Source organism: Plectropomus leopardus, chromosome 6 (genome assembly GCF_008729295.1).
Source record: "Plectropomus leopardus isolate mb chromosome 6, YSFRI_Pleo_2.0, whole genome shotgun sequence".
NCBI classification, from domain to species: Eukaryota; Metazoa; Chordata; class Actinopteri; order Perciformes; family Serranidae; genus Plectropomus; species Plectropomus leopardus.
Window position 1 is genome coordinate 33,750,824 of NC_056468.1, and position 20,085 is coordinate 33,770,908.

The 20,085-nt window shown below is 39.7% G+C and overlaps 1 protein-coding gene across 1 annotated transcript in view; it reads left to right on the plus strand.

Annotated features, from left to right (window-relative positions):
• wdfy3 (WD repeat and FYVE domain containing 3) overlaps nucleotides 1-20,085 on the plus strand; it is a 125,606-nt gene that overhangs the window by 23,087 nt on the left and 82,434 nt on the right. The window contains 7 exon segments of the mRNA XM_042488045.1: nucleotides 4,451-4,675; nucleotides 6,914-7,106; nucleotides 8,384-8,570; nucleotides 8,657-8,823; nucleotides 13,662-14,141; nucleotides 14,629-14,739; nucleotides 16,800-16,993. Coding sequence (XP_042343979.1) covers nucleotides 4,451-4,675; nucleotides 6,914-7,106; nucleotides 8,384-8,570; nucleotides 8,657-8,823; nucleotides 13,662-14,141; nucleotides 14,629-14,739; nucleotides 16,800-16,993 — 1,557 coding nt within the window.

A 20,085-nucleotide genomic window follows, 5' to 3' on the forward strand; every position in this document is an offset into this window, starting at 1 on the left:
GCAAGTTATCTCACATGAGCAGCATTTTCATCATATTTTCATAATTGCATGTAGTGAGATCAAGATCAAAATAGAATTTGTGTGTCTTTAATCTAATAACCACGAAACATGACTCCACATAATTCAGAATCTTAATATAGCAGCCTGTTAGGTTTCTGGATTAAAGGTTAGACATTCAGGTCTTGTCTCGCTCTGTGTCTGTGCTCTTGCACCGCGGCCAGCAGACGTCTTTTGAACTTTTCGGCCCGCATTCCTCTGGAGGTCTTGCGGGGAGCATCGCTGTCAGCTGGCCGGCTGGCTGCTTTTCCTGCTCTGTTGCACATCAGAAATGCACCGTTGTTGTTGTCGAGTCAGACGCTTCCTCTTTCCTTCTGCAGACATGTTTTAAAACCACTTAAATCCACTCTGCTCTTCCTATTTTTGTCCAAACATACACATACCACTGCAGAGGGCTTTCACTATAGATTTACCCAAACACTGCTATGTACACTTTTAAAAGGACGTTTGTGAAAAGAAATACATGCAAAAGTTTGAGAGAAATGTTTGTTTTGCTGCATTGTGTTAAAAACAGTGTTCTCTGCAGTATGAATGCAGAAAAGTTGAAGGATAAATGCCTCAAGGGGAGACATTAAAGTGCCGCTGCTTACTGTGTTCAGTTCAAAAATACACACACTCAGGCTTGTACGCATGCAGAAAGCAAATCCTTAACTGTCAGGGAATAAGATTTATTCTCCCAGTTTCTCTTTTTGCTTTAACTCATACTTGTCTCTAGTGGCCTTGCGGTGCCCGCAGCAAACACTCCAGGATTTAACCACTCGCATGTCAGTGAAATTACATTTCTTTTCTACTAGAGGTTCAGCTTTATTGTCCATTCAGCCTTTGTAAAAGACATTCTTGTTCATTTTATGTGGTTAAAGCATCCTGTAAGTTCTAAGTGAAGCCATATTGACTCTAACGTATTTTATGGTAGGAGACATGCCACATTTTTACTTGTATTTCATTTGTTGAACCTGAGAAGTGTTTAATAGAGCTCCTCTGGGTTTAAGTGCCTATCTCTAAACAACCTTGATGTTAGTTATAAAATGAGGCACACAAGTCTCAACGCGAGAATTAACAACATCCCAGCTTTTATTTCAACAACTCTCACACAGTCGGCTCATTAAAAAGAAAACAAACATATACACAAAACTTCCCAGCTCATTATTCATCTTCAAAAGCTCAGAACTTGAGCGTTTGAACTGGTGACGATCAGATGTCAGCCCCCCTTTTGTGCCATCCAGGCTGCTGCTGCCATGTATCACAGATGAAATGAGATATGCTGCTACCCAGCGTGCTCATTTTATTCCAAACATAATTCAATTGCAGCTGCCGTAAATGCTACATGGATCATTTCCTGTGTGCAAGAGCCTTTTTCCACCAGGAGATTTTTTAGAACGACAAATGCAAAAGATTTCATAATAAGAAGTAGTGCATTGACTAAAAGCGGTCCTCAGATAAAACTAGGCCGTCTGTGCAGCAGAAAGATGCAAATAAAGTTAATATTTGTGCCACACCGCGGTATGGATGCTTTAAGAAAATCTGGATACAGCCATGGAGGCAGGGCCTTGTTCATTCTTTTGAGAGCTGCTCATGGGTGTATGAAGCAAAGAGAGCGGGTAACTTCCACCGTTGGAGGAACAGTTTAGCGCTTTGCTGGCTTGAATGGCGGTTTAAAAAATCTAATCTTGTGTCCCCTTTAGACTCTCCAAATGTTATCGAACAGGATGGCTTAGATCTAGATGGTGAAATGAGCCTAATGTGCAGATATTTGCTGCTGAAATGTTCCACGAACAGTTTAACGTGCAGATGGTTCGTTATCGTCCTTAATGTTTTGTCATGTAAACAGTACAATGAAAAAACAGTGAGCATTTCTGGTTGACTACCTTGTGTTTTCTGCTGGACGTACATGCAGTGCCAACACAGCGGCCTCATTTAGAGTAATGAGGGGCTGCTTTTTTTTTGGTAGGGGTGCGCACAGTGCTGCCAAAATCCCAACCTGCCTGTGAGTCATTCTGACAGTCAGGCAACAGTTTCTTTATACTCTCTGATATCACACAAACTGACAGGAAAAAGAACGACCTACCATCGAGCACGGTGGCTCACAGTCCTGTTTGTGTGTGTGTTTGTGTGTTTGTGTGAAAGAGTGACTGGGTTTAATGGATTTGTATTCCTTTCCTCTGGTGTCTCAGACAGTAAAACAAAGGACTCTCCTGGCAGCTGGCCTCCCATAAACCTGACGTCACCCTCCTCTGCCTTTAATGCCGCCCTCTCTCTCCCTCTCTCCCTCTCTCTCGCCTCCTGCCTCCTCCCTCAGATGATAAAACAGCAGTATTTGTGTTTGTAGCGTTGCCTCTCTACCTCGACGCCGTCTTCTGCTTTTATAGGATGCCCTTCACGCTCTGTGCTCGTCTCTGTCTTTGAAACAAACACTAGATTTTTGACGGGCTTCCTCTTACTCTCTCGTTGTGCCTTTCTCTCTCCCTCTCTCCGTCTTATCTAAAGCCCTTTTTACAGAGATTCCTCCACACTGCTGCAACAAAGACTTTTTTTTACACTGAAACAATCAACGCTGTCAAAATTACATAATTAAAATTACATAGCATACCGGCGTTCCAAAGGGCCAAGGGTCAAGAGTGTCCTTACAGCCAAAGTAAGGTCACGCCAGCACACGCAGACCTTCATGGGGATCCTGTGAGGCAGGTTTTAGCCCGTCCATGCACATCTGACATTTTCCATGCAGATGGACAGACTAGCATGCTGTGGACGTGGGTTTTGGGGTAAATTACCTTTATAGTTTGGGAGAATATCAGTTTGTCATGAATTTAGATCTAAACGTTTCCTCGTCGCGAACCCGCCTTTTACAGGACACGTTGTACAAACACTCGTATTGTAGCCACAAATCAACAAGTTGGTCCTCCGCTTCTGAGGTCCGTCTCACTTTATGCTTCACGTCCATCACCGTTGCCATGTCTCCTGTATGTTTTGCTTCAGTCTTCAGTCAGCTTGCCTCCTGATGGGCCTGATCGTCTTCTGAGCCGATCAGGGAGGGTAAAGTCACTCATAAATCACCTCACACCACAGGAAAAATTAGCAAGACAATCTTTAGAACCAGCAGACTTTGGTCGGGAGGGGGGAATCGAGCCCAAAATCAGCCCGATTATCTTATAGTGTGTACCCTACTAACGGCTTTATTGTATTTACTTTCCTCCATTCCCAGCAATTTCCAACTGGCATTCTTCAATTCCTGACCTGCATCTGACTTACACACATGCTCAGGATCACGTGCCTTTAAACAAGCTACAACGGCACAACATTCCCGCCTTGAACAGTCAGCGTTAAAGTGATTTCTCTCTCTCACTTACACACACACTCACAACATGGAAAAGTCTTTGCCTCTCTGGTTTTCTCTGTGATTGACTGCTCCAAGTAACCTTGACCTTAAAGCTGCAGCAGGGCCAATCTGTCTGTCACAGCCTGTACACACACACACACACACACACACACACACACACACACACACACACACACACACACACACACACACACTCAACCTCACTCACTGGATGTACTTTCCATCATACAGACTCACTATTAACTAAAGCTTCCTTGTAGACCTGCTTCCACTGTCAATGTCTTTTTTTCTCTCTCCCCCTCCCCAACTCCTTCTCTCCATCGATCAGCTGAGGGACTGACTGAGTGTGTGTGCCTGTTGTGCTCCGTTTTTCATTCTCGAGTGTCCACCTTCTCCCTGTGGTGCGGGCAGAGCTGAAGTAAATGGGAGGGTCGTCTCAACCAGCCACTGTGTGTGTGTGTGTGTCTGTGTGTGTGTGTGTGTGTGTGTGTGTGGTGATTGTCTTATAAGAGAGCTCAGAAGGAACAAGATCATTTGTCAGGGTGAGCTTCTTTGCTCTGTGTGTGTGTGTGTGTGTGTGTGTGTGTGTGTGTGTGTGTGTGTAGGAGGCAGCGTTTCATTATCTGAATCATCCGCCTCACTGAGCACAAACCCCGTCTCTTTCTCCAGTCATTTTGCTTGCCACGATAACACACACACACACACACAATAACACACAACAAACACACACATAAAGCCCTCACAGCCACTCGTGCCGTTTTTTTCCTCACAGAAACGCAACCATGAATCATAACACAGCAGCAAAAAAAATACCCAGTTATCAAAACAAAAGCATTTTTCATCTTTATGTATTCAGTAGATGTTGTGCAGTTAAGGCTGGCTAAGATTTAACAATTCAATTCCAGTTGAATCATAACGATAATGCATGTGAAAGTGCTACAAACAAAATTCTGGCGCCCATATTCCTTTAGATCTTTCCGAGCTCTTTTCTGAAATGAGTTTCTCATTTATAATTAACAATCTGTTTTGTTCTCTTTTCCTTCTCATCTCCTCCACCAGAAAACGGTGGACTGCATGACGACCATGTCCGTACCTTCCACGCTGGTCAAATGCCTCTACCTGTTCTTTGACCTGCCGCACATGGCCGAAGCCCCCCCAGGCCCCACTCAGCCGCCGCCACCGCCGCCGCCACCCACCCAAGAAAAGACTCCAGGGCAGGGCCACACCCAGCCGGAGCTGCCCCTGGCCGACCGCAGGGCGCTGCTCCAGAAAGTCTTCGTCCAGGTAACGAGACAATCAGACAGTTTATCGGATGATATTCGCCGTGTCGATTGTCATCAGCCTACCAGTAAATAGGATTCAAAGATGGCTGGAGCTGATGTTTGTCTGTCGGGTCACATCATTTTTGCACTACCTTAAAATTGTGTCAGTTATTTGCCGTCAGACAACAGTAGCTAGCATCCCAAGCCGCTGAGGGGGAGAAGAAGCCACTGGTTGCTGGACGCGACTCTTGCTTGACGTAAGAGAGAAACAGGTGCAGTGTGCACATGTGGTTTGTTTTCAGTGAGCAGCAGTCAAACCCTGCATCTCATATTTTGGATAAGAGGAGAAATAGACAACTCAGCAATGCAGATATGCATGTCTTTGCAAAGATATATAGACATATTTTTAATCAGTAGCTTATCAGATACTGGTGATTTTTATTTCTTTTTCTTTTCTTTATGAAAAATAAATGACAGCAACAGCAGAAAAAATCAGTTTTGTATTAGGCATTGGTCTTAATGTTATTTTAACATTACTATTGGTATTGGTGTGGGTATCGATATTGGAATTTCACACTTGTGAATTCATAGTTTCTTCTTCCGTCTCTACTACCAAAACTACCAGTTACCTTTGTTTTAAAGGACTTAGTTTAAAAAAAGAATTTATTGTTTTATATACTATTTTAAAGACACAGAAAAAAAGTGTGACATTTTATTTACCTTGTGTAGTTTGAAGAGAGAAGACCAATATTGATAAAACATTGTCAAAAAATATAGACATAGCGTTTTTCTGCCTTTTTTTTGCCATTTTAATAATAATGTTTAATAATATTAAAAGTTTATTTGTATTGCATTATTCAAAAACAAGTTTACAATGTGCTTTATGCACTTAAAAAAAAGATTGTAATAAGTTTAATGCATTAAAAAATGGAAACAATAAAAAGAGACGGTAACTAAAAATATGAGAGTGAGCAAATTAATGGAAGTATAAATCGAAGAAGAGAGAACAATAACAGCAAAAAAACCTGTAATAAAAAGCCATTTAATAAAAAAAAGGAAAAAAATAAAAAGTTTTATAAGAGTTTAAGAATGATGTCATGATGTAGAAAACCATATTTTACTGCGGAGACAAAGCGAATCCTTTTTTGTCAATTCAGCAGAAACACAAGTATTATAAAGCATTTGGAGAATCTTTTCTTCTCTGCATCAGCACATTATTAGCAGGTTATTGATTTAGTTGATGCTTTAAAGCCACATGTGCGGTGATATTTAAGGATTGATGGATCCGTTACTGTAATCATGGTGGGAAATTCTGCCTGACGTGTTACTTCCTTTATGAACATAGTCTCTGAATTTTCTGCATTTACACAAATTAATAATGCCAGTTACAAAGGGCACATGTAACAAACAATCTTGTATCTCCGTCGTCAATGACTTTGAGCTTGACTGTGCGACTGGCTGTATTTTCCAGCAGTGGTTTTATTAGCACATTTCCAGGCCAGTGCCTTCGGCCGGAGTCAATTTCCTGCCCTTTAGATCAGGGATGTAGTGCTGCAGGAGCTCACCAGAGCAATGCTCCGCAATTTTTTCTCCAAGTAGAAATAGAATATTTGCAGTCTGCATTAACTGGTTGTAATTTACATACATTTTTTTATGGGCTTGAAGATCCAGTGATCACCAAAGTGTCATGCAGGAGGTACAATAAAAACCAATGGAATGGTAAAAGTTATATTGACACTGAAGGTGTGTTGACTGATTCAAAACTTAAACCCATAAACTGCATAATATGAGATAAAAAATTCCACCTTATAAGTTGCCCATAGCTGCCTGTGATAGTCTTTGAGCAGCACAGTGAATTAAATCATTTTTCCCAGTCTATATCTGCTTACTGTTAACAAGTCATGTCAATGTCGGTTTTATTTATATAGAACGTTAAAAACAACCGGAATTGACCAAAGTGCTGAACAGTCCTAAAACCAAGGTACAAAACAACTAGAAAGTAGTAAAACATGATAAAAGAGTAGAAAATAAAATACTAGAGATACAGCACAAGCCATGATGTAAAGGCACTAAAACATCATTTAATTTTATAGTTATAGTCGACAAATGTATGTAAACTTGCCACTGTAGGACCAGTGGTTTCATAACCTGTGAACTGAGCCACATTTTAACCGTGGGTGTGTACACATGTGCACTTTTCTTAGGTGTGCTGCTGTACTTGAACAAATAGAACTACACCCCTGCTTTCCACTCTGTGCAGATCCTGGTGAAGCTGTGCACCTTTGTGTCTCCGGCGGAGGAGCTGGCCCAAAAGGACGACCTCCAGCTGCTGTTCAGTGCCATCACCTCCTGGTGTCCCCCCCACAACCTGCCCTGGAGGAGGAGCGCGGGGGAGGTGCTCACCACCATCTCCAGACACGGCCTCAGCGTCAACGTGGTCAAATACATACATGGTATATGCAAATGTTCTCATGTCTGTGTATGTGTGGGTGTTAATCACACATGCATCCCAGTTGGTTTAAATGTGGGTGGACAAACTGTGTATGTGAGCCCACACAAGACACTAAAGACCCTATTATCCAAACCACATCTGCAGTTTATCCAACAGGCCTTAAGCCACATTAAAAAAAATGGAAAATGTAGATTAATCTGCATAGAGGAGCTATAACCTTGAATCTGTGGATCCAACAAGGAAGCGCATGTAAAACAAACATCTGTCTTGCAACTAAGTAACAAGTAATGCACTGAAAGAAAGGCAAAACATAAAAAATAGTTTTTTACTGACATTTTTAAATAATTTAAAAGTTTATAGTTTGTCGTTTGGGTAAATTAAATTTTTAAACCCCTTTGGGGTTACACATTTTGCTGTGACACTAATAATAGAAAGGTTTACAAATAGTTCATGTCGTGGTCAAATACATACATGGTATATGCAAGTGTTCTCATGTCTGTGTATCTGTGGGTGGAAAAAAATGCACATAAGGATCCGTTGGTGGGTCGACAATAATCTGGTCAAACCTGATCAGAACAGTAAACTTTTGGGTTATTTTTTCGAGTACATCCTTTAAATGCATTGTTGTCCCCTCTCTAATTTCAGAGGTTTTTGTAAGTCCATGAACGCAACACAGGCAAAGCGAGTTTTTTTTTCCTTCAGCAGCAGTTTGTGATTCATGGAGTGGGTAACTAGTCTGTCATCCCTTCAGAGCTGATCAGATCAACGGATGAGAGGAGCAGCTGTTTGTTAGGGAAAGCAGACTTTTAGACCTTAAAGAATGAATGGTTAATTTTTACTTAAATTTGCCTGATGTTCTGCTGCTCCAGCTGTGCCTGAGAGTATGCTCTGCGATCCGAGAGTGTTGTGCAATAACCGAATGGCATATATATTCCAACAGCTCCCCTAATGAACGGTTCAACAAAAAAAGGAAATCTATTTGTGGAAGCGAGTGTTTTAATTCAGGGGTGAATGTGGAATAAGATGAACAAGGCATATTACTGTGTCCTAAAGACCATTATACTGGTGGACATGCGCAGAGAAATATGCCGGAGCTGCTTATTTTTTTCCACCTGACACATTTCCTTTTTATAGAACGTTAATCAAAGTAAGCATGAAGCAAATATGCTTCATAATTAAAAGGTGTTTGGTTTTCAAATGGTTACACAACACTTTCTGTTGTCAAATTTGATGATTAATTCACTGATTGTTCCTCTTCTTCATCCCCTCCATCTACAGAGAAGGAATGCCTCGGCACGTGCGTTCAGAACATGCAGCAGTCGGATGATCTGTCACCGCTGGAGATTGTAGAGATGTTCGCCGGCCTCTCCTGCTTCCTCAAGGACTCCAGCGACGTTTCACAGACCCTGCTGGACGATTTTCGAATGTGCCAGGGTTACGCCTTCCTCTGCGACCTCATGCTCAGGTACAGCTTCATTCCTACAGCTCTCACGCTGTGATTGTTCAGTATGTTGTATGAACATTTAAAAATGCTTCTCTGTCTGAATCCAGACTGGAACAGGCCAAAGAGGATGAATCAAAAGATGCACTGAAGGACCTGGTTAACCTGGTCACCTGTCTGACCACTTACGGGGTGACGGAGCTGAAACCCGCCGGCCTGACGACTGGAGCCCCCTTCCTGCTGCCCGGCTTTGTTCTCCCGCAGTCTTCTGGGAAAGGTGTGTTGGCAGCTATGGCTAGTTACTCCTCAAAAATTCATTAGCTGCTTCAAGCCAGTCTGAAGAGTAAAGAACATATCGATGCACTGATCATGTCCTTTGATTTGGCAGTCCTGGGACAGAAGTGACATTTTAAAAAACTGCTGGCAAAAACAGAAAAAAAAATTAACAACATAATTGAAAGGTATCTGACCTTGATCAGTTTCTTTTTATTTTATCCCAGATATACGAAACAAAACATTATGTCATCTGTCTGTTGCAGCCACTTCCTTCTAATTGCCACACTGCGTAAAGAGAAATCTCTGACTGATCTGAGTGGAGTGTGCTTAATTTAATTAAGTTAAAAAAGGGCAAACCTGACAGACAGTCATCTCACTTCTTCTTTTCGGATTTTCCTGTGATCTTTTATTCATTGCATGTTGCATGCAACATCTCAGCTCAGTCAGCTGTGCTCCTTTTATTACACTCTTTTATATAACTTGCTAAAAAGTGCAATACCAAGCTGTTTTGGGAAATGTTTCCTTTTTCCAATGAGATTATAATAAGTTTATTTTTATATCAGTTTATAAAGATTTATATTTTCAGTCTGAAATATGGTTGCTGAGAAACCATCTCTAAATTTGTCAGAGAAGACGGGATGAGGAGAAGGAGGTGTCGGATCTTTGAAAAACAGCAAAAAAAAAAGCAACAGAGAAAACCACCAAAACACCCATTTTGGTAAAGTGCCTCTTTACTGAAATGATCATCCACTGTCATCGTCTAAAGTTGGATTCAGGGACACTTTGACGTTAAATATTTAGGGAGTAAAGATGCTCTCTCCCTCCCCCATCCGCGTTACAGCCCAGTGATTTTCTGATCACAGACTCGCTTCTTAAATCTACACAATCCCACCAACTGCGTTTGCCCAAAGCCCTGAAACAAGAGAGGAATTACATGTGGAAAAGTTTTCATGTAGACCCGGGCCGCTGCATCTCCCCCTCAGATCTTAATCCCTGAAATGACTTTGATGCTTGGCTGATTCCAGTCAGCTTAACCTGTTGACAGACACCATGGCAACTCTGCCGCCTGTCACACTGCTGGAGATGAATGCCTGCAGCCTCCTGCATACAAATGCGCTCTCCAGAGTCCAGAGATGCTTTAGTGGTTTAGAGAATTGTCTGGAGCTACACGTTAACCTCTGATGCAACCTGTCTGCCTTCACCTTCTGTCTGCTTTTTAACAGTCTGTCTTAAAAGAAACGAGCTGAACATTATTATCATATTTTGTTCAAATACATATGCAAAGAAAAAAATAGACCCATAAAGATACATTTTTAAAAAAGACATATAAACAGCCATAAATAAGAAGAAACCCTGTCAAAATGATGTGCACAATACTGAAGCGTGACATGTTCTAAATATCAACACTACAAACTACCAAATGAGAGAAACTATTTTCATACTTTTACACCTTTTCATCCTTAATATCAAGTATTTGAAAAAAAACCCACTATAAATACCAATAGACAGACAATTATTTTCAATTAAAAAAAACATTTTCATAGTTTTCCATCTTTTAATCTTTAATTTTAAGTATTAAAAAAATCCACAAAACCAAAAGACAGAAATTATATTGAAATTAAAAAAAATATATTCAGTTTTACATCTCTCCATTTTTAATTTCAAAAATGAAAAAAAGAGTATTCTGAGTATACTTTTGCTCTCGAGTAACAAAATGTTGTTGTTTGTTTTTTTGTCAGTGCTTCAACATCGTTGATAGAAGTCTTTAATTTGGGTGCATTGAAGGAAATTCGAATAATTATGGGCTATTTGAATTGGAGCGGTTTTTGGAACAGATGTAAACTTAATTTTTGGGCATTTTTGCTTTATTTGACAGAGGACAGTGGCTTCTGTAACATGCACACCAGTGTTCCCCTTTTATTCCAAATACGACAATAATCTGAATTTAATGTGGGTCATGTAAACAGCATTTACCGTTTAACAATCTGTCAAACAACTCGTGCAGTAAATCTCATTTATCCACTCGTCTGTCCAGTACTTTCCAAACAGACAACCTTGATGTGAACCTGTGATGTGGAGCTGAACTAAAAGGAAACTTATTTCTTAAATCTTCAATGCCAGACTCCACTGACAAAAACATTAACTAAAAATTAACATAGAAAAAACAAAAAAATAGAAAAAAGAATCATATTTGTATTTGATCTCACTGAAGAACAGAGCTGCTGGTCCACAGCTGCCTCAGTCACTTAGTTTTTGTTATTGTGTGATTTTTGGGTTAAAAGGATAAATTCAGATTGACCAAAATAACACAATAACACAAACAAACTACAGATCTTGGCAGCTTTACACCAGCAGCTCCTGTTTTCAGTGAGATAAATTACAAATATGATGTTTTTCTCTGCTACTTTTTCTTTGGCCTGATTATGTTTAATTCCAGCTTTGCTTGTGTTGGAAGCGCACACGATGATGACAGATTTTCACATTTCTCTGAGCTGTACGTCGTTATAACTTGGCCTGTCACCTCTGCCTCATGGTAAAACACAGTTTCCAGTTGAAAACACACACACACACACACACACACACACACACACACACACAGGCACAAACACAAAAAGTGTTAGCTTTCTAACCTCGTACACCCTGGCACGAACACCGCCGAGCTCTGCTGCCTGTTTCACCACACACACACACACACACACACCAGCACACAGAGACACTCGCTCTAACACACACTTGTGTTTACCCACCTAATGACAGCTCCAGCTGTGTGCAAAGTCATTACCAGAAGCCATCATGGTGTGAGGGTCCGCTTACACGCCTAATTAGCCCGCCACATTCACTTCACGGCTGTGTGTGTGTTTTGATATGTGTGGGGACACATGTCAGTGTCACTTTTCGTGTATGTGTTTCTACGTGTGCGTGTCATAGCAGTTGGATACTCAACCCCAAAATGGAGGTCAGCTCGTGTGTATAACGTAGTTCAAAGATAACATCCGTCATGCTCTTGCACCACCTATTACATTTTTTAAAAACGTAACTTCTACAGGACTGAAGTGAATTTTGACGTCAAGTAAGGAATTTTCTGTCTTAATGCCTTAATTTTCAAATACCAAATTGTCAAAGCAAAGTGGAAACTTTTATTAAAAATATAAAATATGTATGAAAAACAAAAGGGATTTTGCATTAATATTTCAAAATGTAGTTTTTGACATTGGAGTCATTAAAAAAAAAAATCTGAGGTAGAAATTCCTTGCTTAATAAAAGCTCTTTTGTGTGATGTGATTATAATACTTTAGCAATGACTAACAGTAGGGAAATTCTTACTCACAACACGACCACACAAAACTATGAACTGACTGAAATCATGTTAGTCGACCAAGGTCATGAAATATTTGACTAATCCACTAAAAATTGGAGCCCAGCTTTGTGTGCTTATTTTTGTCAATTGAAGGTTTTTTTGTGTGTATCCAACTAATGTGGCCAATAAAGCTATTTGAAAATAATTTATCCCCAAACCTCTGATGGTGCAACCACTCTGCTAACTTTCTCCTGGCTTACTTACGCTGCCCTTTAGAAGCAAATTAGATCAACTTTTTGTTTGGTTTGCAGGTTAGAGCCTGTAACTGGGGTTTAGGTTTCCTTTTTTGAACAAATACTGCACTAAATACTGTGAAAAGTTGTAAAATGATACAGAGTTCATCTCCTTACCAGCAGCACGTTTGCATAACATCATTGTTCTCAGCGTTGCTCCTACTGCAGTAGCTGCTCTTTAGGTTTCATGCACCTTAGAGGCATTTTTTCGTCTTATGTCACATCAGGAGTGTGTCAAATATTTGCTGTCGGTTTACAGACGTCCGAGGAGGTTGAAAGGCAAAAAAAAATAGTATATGTGGGTCAGATCAGCTTCTATGTGTCCACTCTGTTGATGTTTGATTCTTTTTGTGTCTTGCTACTTTTACTAAAAAATAAGCATCATAACACTTAATTCATAAAGGATTCAAAGCAGAGTGATGCTCCCTCCAGTGAGTCTTTTCATTCATTTCTTCAAGCTGTTTGTTCGGGGTTTCAATGACATCAGACGGGCGCAATCATCATCATTCAGCGTCAATATTCAGCGATGATTCACAGAAACGTCCATCAATCAATAAATTTGTCACATCAAATCATAGATGCTATGATGCCAGTCAAATGCAATTCTGTCAGCTCCTAACATGAAAATTGCAATTTAAATTGTGCATTGATGTTTAAATAAAAATTATTTTAAAAAAAGAAACGGTCAGAAGTGTGAGTTACAGCTATAGCTGAGAAAAACATAATTTATTTACAATACTGCTTAAAAGCTCTGGGCAGTTTTAAAGGTGGAATACTTTTTTCCGTGATTCTCAAAGCATAACTCGACATCATGAATCTATCAACACAACTTAAATATCAATGTGACAACTTAAACTATTGCATTCGTTTTAAATATGAATAAATTACGGCATGTTTTGTTTTGTTTTTTTTTTCATATAAAGTTTTTAGGTTTGAACAGCCACAACTGATGATTCAAATCTCAGACTTTAAAGGGGCAAGCCTACATTTTAGTGATGCTTTGATTTTAAAGCGTTTAAAACTGTATGCAAAATTTGAACTTTATTATGCAACCTTTATTATGCATCCCTGCTGCGCTGGACTGACGTGCTGCTGGGTCAATTTTTTAAATTCTTTTTACACAATTTAATTTGCAGTTACTTTTTGCTACTCAATTGGGATCATTAAAAATTAATTTCATGTAACTTTGTGATCAGTAATTCACATTTGTTTTGTCATGATAACCAACCTTCATCTCCTCTCCTGCAGGCCACACAGTGCGTAACATCCAGGCCTTCTCGGTGCTGCAGAACGCCTTCTTGAGAGCTAAAACAAGCCGCCTGGCCTCAATGCTGCTGGACGCCATCGGAAACATCTACTCAGCCGAGCCCGCCAACTACTTCATCCTGGAGTCGCAGCACACCCTGTCGCAGTTTGCAGAGCGTGTGGCCAAGCTCCCCGAGGCCCAGACCAAGTACTTTGAGCTGCTGGAGTTTGTCGTCTTCAGCCTCAACTACGTGCCGTGCAAAGAGCTGTTCAGCGTCAGCGTGCTGCTCAAATCCAGCACGTCGCACGCCTGCAGCATCACGGCCGTCAGGACGCTGCTGAAGCTGGCCAGGCACGACCCGGTGTTCAGCGACGTGCTGCGGGAGGTCGGCCTGCTGGAGGTGCTGGTCAACCTGCTGCACAAGTACGCTGCCTTGCTCAAAGACCCGGCCACGCAGCAACAACCACACAATAATGACCAAGGTGAGGTGCTACTCTGCGGTTATCTGTTCTCTGTCAGACTCTGACAGGATGCAGCATTTATCAAAACTCCTTTATTTTTTTGTAACAACTTTTCTTGCCACAGCGGCATTTGTCCAAAGAGAATTTATTAATCGGAAATGGAGGTGTATATCATAATTGACCAAACATAAAATGGATTTAAATTAAAGTTAAATTCTGTTTTTTATTGTGTTATGGCCTCATTATGAAGCATGTTCTTTATCATGTAATTTGTGTCATTTTCTCACTGTGTGCATTTAATGCAGTCATGATGTCGTCTAATGTTTATTTTTTTCTTTCTGGACGGCAGTTTATGGTATAACACATAAATCAATTTGTGAGAGACAAAGTGCACATGTAACAGTTCTGTAAAATATTTCAGGAAGAGACTCGAAAGAAAAATAGAACGGCAGTAAGAATAAAAACAGAGGTCGTCTCATGGTAACGTCTCCTCTCTCTCGCTCTCCAGCTGACTGTAAAAACAACACGGTGGCAGAGGAGCAGAAGCAGTTGGCCTGGCTGGTGATGGAGACACTGACGGTGCTCCTGCAGGGCTCCAACACCACCAACACTAATGCAGGTAAACACACACACACACACACACACTCTCTCTCTCTCTTTCTGGCACGTGCACATTATGCCATACAGTGGAGGATTGATGGTGCTAAAAGAGGTCTTAAATCACAAAATAAATCCTGGCAGAGGATATCTTTTTTAATTATGTGATGACAGTAATGACCCTCCCTAATAGATTAATACAAGGTCAGGAAACAGCAGGACTTCATGCTGCTTAATAATTAACTTTCAGATCTCCTTCTCAGTTATAATGTCTGAACTTAAAATTTAAGTCTTAATTTGATAAATAGAAACAATAAGAAAATAAACTGCACGACCCTGATTCGGTTCGACCTGATCCGCTGGGTTCGGGACGGGCTGTGATTTCTTATTATTTTCCAGGCTTGAATTAGATCGGGAACTCCCCAATTTAGCTTTATTTTTTATGCCTCCGGGACATGGTCAGAGGCATTTCTTCTTTCATCACTGTATTTCTTTCTATTTCTTTTATTTATGTTTTATTTCTTTTATTTGTGTTTTTTACCTTTATTTGCTTGTGTTGTTTTTTTTTAGTCTATTTGTTTGTATTATTTTATATTGACATTTTGCACCTTGCATCTTGCATTATTCGTCCTCTCGTCTAAAAGTACAGTACGCTGGATTACAGGCCATTTAAACCGAACACAAAGCCACCGTGCAGCTGCAGGAGGCTTGTTTAAAGCAGGATGTTGAGCTGGACCACTGAAGGACACACACTGTCAGAATTACTGACGATACACAAATTGCACTTTTTGGCCTGAAGATTTAACCTTGAATGTGAAAAAAATGCCCGTTTGTGTCTGCATGTATCAACCTTACTGAAGTGTCCTTGAGCAAGACACTTATTTCCCACCACCAAATCCAGAGCTACTGACCCCTGACCTCTGACCTCTTTGTTAAGGTGAAGGGAAAAGGGAATTTTCCTCTGGGGATCAATAAAGTATCTTGTTACGTTTCCTTAAATCTCCCTCTCCTTTTGAATCTCTCCATCTCTTATTGACCCTGTGTGTGTGTGTGTGTGTGTGTGTGTGTGCGTGTGCGTGTGCGTGCGTGCGTGCGTGCGTGCGTGCGTGTGTGTCTCAGTCAGCTATAGAAATGCAGTGAATCACAAAGATAACCAGCAGGCAGCACACCGACAGCTCTCTTCGACCTTGATGGTGACTGGTTGCTTTCGTCAGAGAAACGGGATGATATGTGTGTTTGTGGGCCTCCTCTCCGACACATTGATTACATTTCATTCTGTGCACGAGGCTCTCGGATGGCAGTCTTATCTCGAGAGGCAATTAGTGCTAAGCAGTAGAGTGAAATTCTGTGCGTCACACAGATGACAAGAACGCAGCAGGAAAAGTTCAGGGGCATCAGCAAACAGATAGAATTTTTAAATTTAGGTTCATCAGATAAGATCGCCAAAATCACAAGGAACTAATTTTTAATCGTTAATGTCGATTACCTTTACAACAGTCATGTGATGAAATATTTAAAGGAGACTAAAGGTTTTTAGCTTTGATGATTTTAGCTATAAACATCAGACCGTTATAATGGAGGTTTTAAAGGAGATTTACAGCAAAATATGTGTGAGAATGTTTTAAAAAATGTCCATGGACACTTCCTTAACCTTTCCTGCAGCGTAATAAACGTCTCCACTGTCCATCCCAAAAATCTTCCATGCACTAAAACATTTTTTTAAATATATCAATGCATTTAAAATGCCGAATATTTTGTGGTTGGAGCATCTGACTTTAGTTAGTTAGACAGCATAGGTTATGTGTGTTGTATGAAATGACTATATCATGAGCATCGAGTATAAATTGTTTTGTTATTTTTTTTAAGACACTGGAGTTTTGTCTCTCCCGCTCTCTTCCATGTCTGTCTGCCTTTCACAGACACACACACAAAGCAGGGCTTTTGCAGAGCCCCACACAGTGACTATTTTTTGACATTTTGTGACCATGGAGCACTACTGCGATTTGCAAATACTATTAAAAACTAGCCCTTTACGATGTGCAAAGACTTAATATCTGTTCCTCTTTTGTTTCTGTCTTCCAGCTCTGTTCAGGGAGTTTGGTGGCGCTCGCTGCGTCCACAACATCGTGAAGTACCGTCAGTGTCGGGAACACGCCCTGCTCATCATCCAGCAGCTCGTCCTATCGCCCAGCGGAGATGACGACATGGGAACGCTGCTGGGCCTCATGCACTCCGCACCGTCCAGTGAACTGCAGCTGAAAACTGACATACTGCGGGTAAGTATGTTGTATTATACTGTCTTACAGTCTTATCTTTAAAAATTGTCTCTGAACAAAAAAAAAGTACAATTAGTTTTTATTGTATCTTGATGAACTGGATTGTAGCTAAGACAGGGTTCCAGTGTGTCTTTAAAGTCTTTAAAGGTGCTGAATTTATTAAATTAAAAATAAGGCCTTAATTGGTATTAAAACGTCTTAAATAAATTGTTCAAAAGTCTTAAAAATGCAAAGACATTGAAAGTAGGATTGTTTTTTTTTTTTGACATTGCATAGTAAAATCTCAAAATGATTGGAAACATTTTTATTTTATTTAATTTTTTAAAATAATTTACCAAATCCCTCTTCTTAACTCTTCATGGTGGGTGTTTAAGGGTTGGAATAATCCCAGATTAAGAGAGTGAGACACACAACATCAGTGATAAAACTCACCAATAAATGCTAGGTATTTCCCAGTTCTAACCAGATCCCAAAAATGTAATATTTTATGTTAAAATAAATTTTGGGGCAAAATTGTTTTCAACTCTATGTAAAAAGGAAGTTGGTTTATGGATCATGTTTTTTTATTTAATTTTTTTCAGTTTTGGTTATTGTAAAACTGGTCTCAAATACTATATCAAGTGGCACAATTTTTTTTTTTTTTAAAGTATAAAATTTCATTTGCTTTAAGCTGTAGGGATCCTGCAAGAGGAGTTCAGAAAAATGTAGTCAGCACCCACAAACCTTTCAGTGTCAGTGAGAAAATGGAGGAAAGGAAAAGTCTGTAATTTTAAAAAATCAATATGCATTTGAAGCCTTGCATACAATAATTGCTTCAAACCTGGGGCACTAAGTGTAAGGTGCACATGAACACATACGCACACACACACACTCATACACACGCGCGATGAGAGGATAACGGCTCATTTTCTGGAGCGTAATTGCATTTTTAAATTCTGCTTCTTCAGACGAAGTAATTCTCACGCCTTCTGAAGGCTTTGGCCGGATTAACCCGGCAGCATTTTGCCCCGATGTCACTAATCAGGGATTTTAATTATCACCCTCAAAAAAAAAAAAAAAAAGCTCAGATACTGCAAAGAAATTATATCTAATCCAGTTTGAGAATAATAATTTTTTCCTTGCTCGTCATCTGGGTTTATGTACCGTCGACAGTAACACACTGCAGACACACAAATAGATCTCAATATTAAGCTGATTAGCCTTGTGAAAATTCACATTTAACCCCGTAATCTCTCCGGAGGGCAACACTGATATGTTGCATCTAATCCTCAAGGCCTCCACATGGCTGGTAAAGTTAACACCCTAAACTGTATTTCACCAGCACGTAGACGCAGCCTGCTGGTAATTTCCCAGCAGGAAGAGGAAGTATTCAACATCCTGTGATTGGTTTAAAAAAACAAAAATCATTGTGCTGAGTCTGTCAGTATTTAGGAAACAGCTGGCTCAGCGGCGCAGCACATCACTGTTTGTACTTCCCTTTTATTCACTCTCCAGCTCAACTGGGGTCCATTATTATATCATACATATATATATTCTAAAGGCTGACCCAGTAGTGAAAGGGTTACTCTTGAGAATGTGCTGTGTAATAATATGAGTTGGCATATTAAGCTTTAGCTTCAGCCTACATCATGTCAGTCAATATTTTTTTGTTCTCCTTTTTATTCAATGCTTAATTGTTATTTATTTATTATTATTTGCCTTTTTAAAAAAAAAAAAATCCAATTATTAATAAGGACTGAAATAATTTACTGATACCACTATATTTGAAGTCACAATACCAGAACTTCTGAAACCTTCTGAAACCATCCCAGTTATTTTGTTGGATAATGAAACTGTCTAAACAAAGTCATTGGGTATCAGTTTATATGGTGGTAACGATATAATCATGATTTTGTCAATTTTAGGTCCAAGTATTTAGGATTCTTGAGCTGGAAGGTTCATCATCGACCCTAGAATTTTTATTTTATTCATTTTTTAACAAAATAACTTGAAATCAAGGTCATTTTTGTAGCTTTTACCAAGGCTTCCAAAGTTTTAAGCTCTAATTATTTATTTATTTATTTATTTTGGACCAATTGTTTAAGATAATCAGACAGACGTGTCTTGTTTTTAGCTCTGCTGTTCAATCAAATACCTTAAAAATATCACCATTGTGCTGCAAAAATCACTACAGAATTTTTTTAATACTCATTTGTACGTTTTGCAAAATGAATCAGGCTGGTTCTCAGCATTTCTCTTTACCCAAATGCTGATAACATACTGATTGTGTTTGAAAAAAAATATTCTGTCATACAGTATATATTTTTCAACAAAAAACAGTTCGGAAGACTTTCCTTCAGGAGCAGGATTGAAATAGTTAAAAATTAAAATGCCCCTTGTGGTACTTAGCCCTGTTCTGCATGACATGAGCCTGCACTGAACTTCACATGTATCACTCAAAGCTTCATCTGCTGCCGATCCTCCACGTTTTCTCCACATTTTCAGCTGCTAATTAAAAACTTTGCCTGTCACACTCACTTTATGCTCTCAGGCTGTTTTTTTAGGTCCCCAAACTCTTATCTGGGTTACAGTTTGATGTTTCAGTTTAGGTTACTTGCACACCATGAAAATATACAAAAAAAATCCAGTGACTGCAGTGAGAAAAACTAACCCTGAGGGGCTCATAAATATGTTGCACCGCAGAAGAATGAGAGGAAGATGAGTTGAGATAAGATTGAATGAGGAAAAAAAAACCCAAATGACATGAAATCTCAACATGGGAGAGAATAACTGAGTACCAGAATGAATGTAAAATAAGTAAGAGATGTTAAAAATGTATATAAAAAGACGAAAAAAGTATGTAAAAACTGATTCAGAGAGCTCTATGTTACAGATTCAAAAGGCATTTGAAGATGATTTATTGAAAGTTTTTATGAGTGCCTAAAGGACAAACTCAGGGCTTAAAGTAATTTCAGAGCTATGAAGGAGACTCCAGAAGGGCAAGATTGTAAATAACACCGTTATTAAAAGATTTTTTTTCTTTTTAAAACCTGGAAGAGGGAAACTAACCGTTTTTGGAATTTCCCATTGAAATTTCAGACTTCCGATTTCCA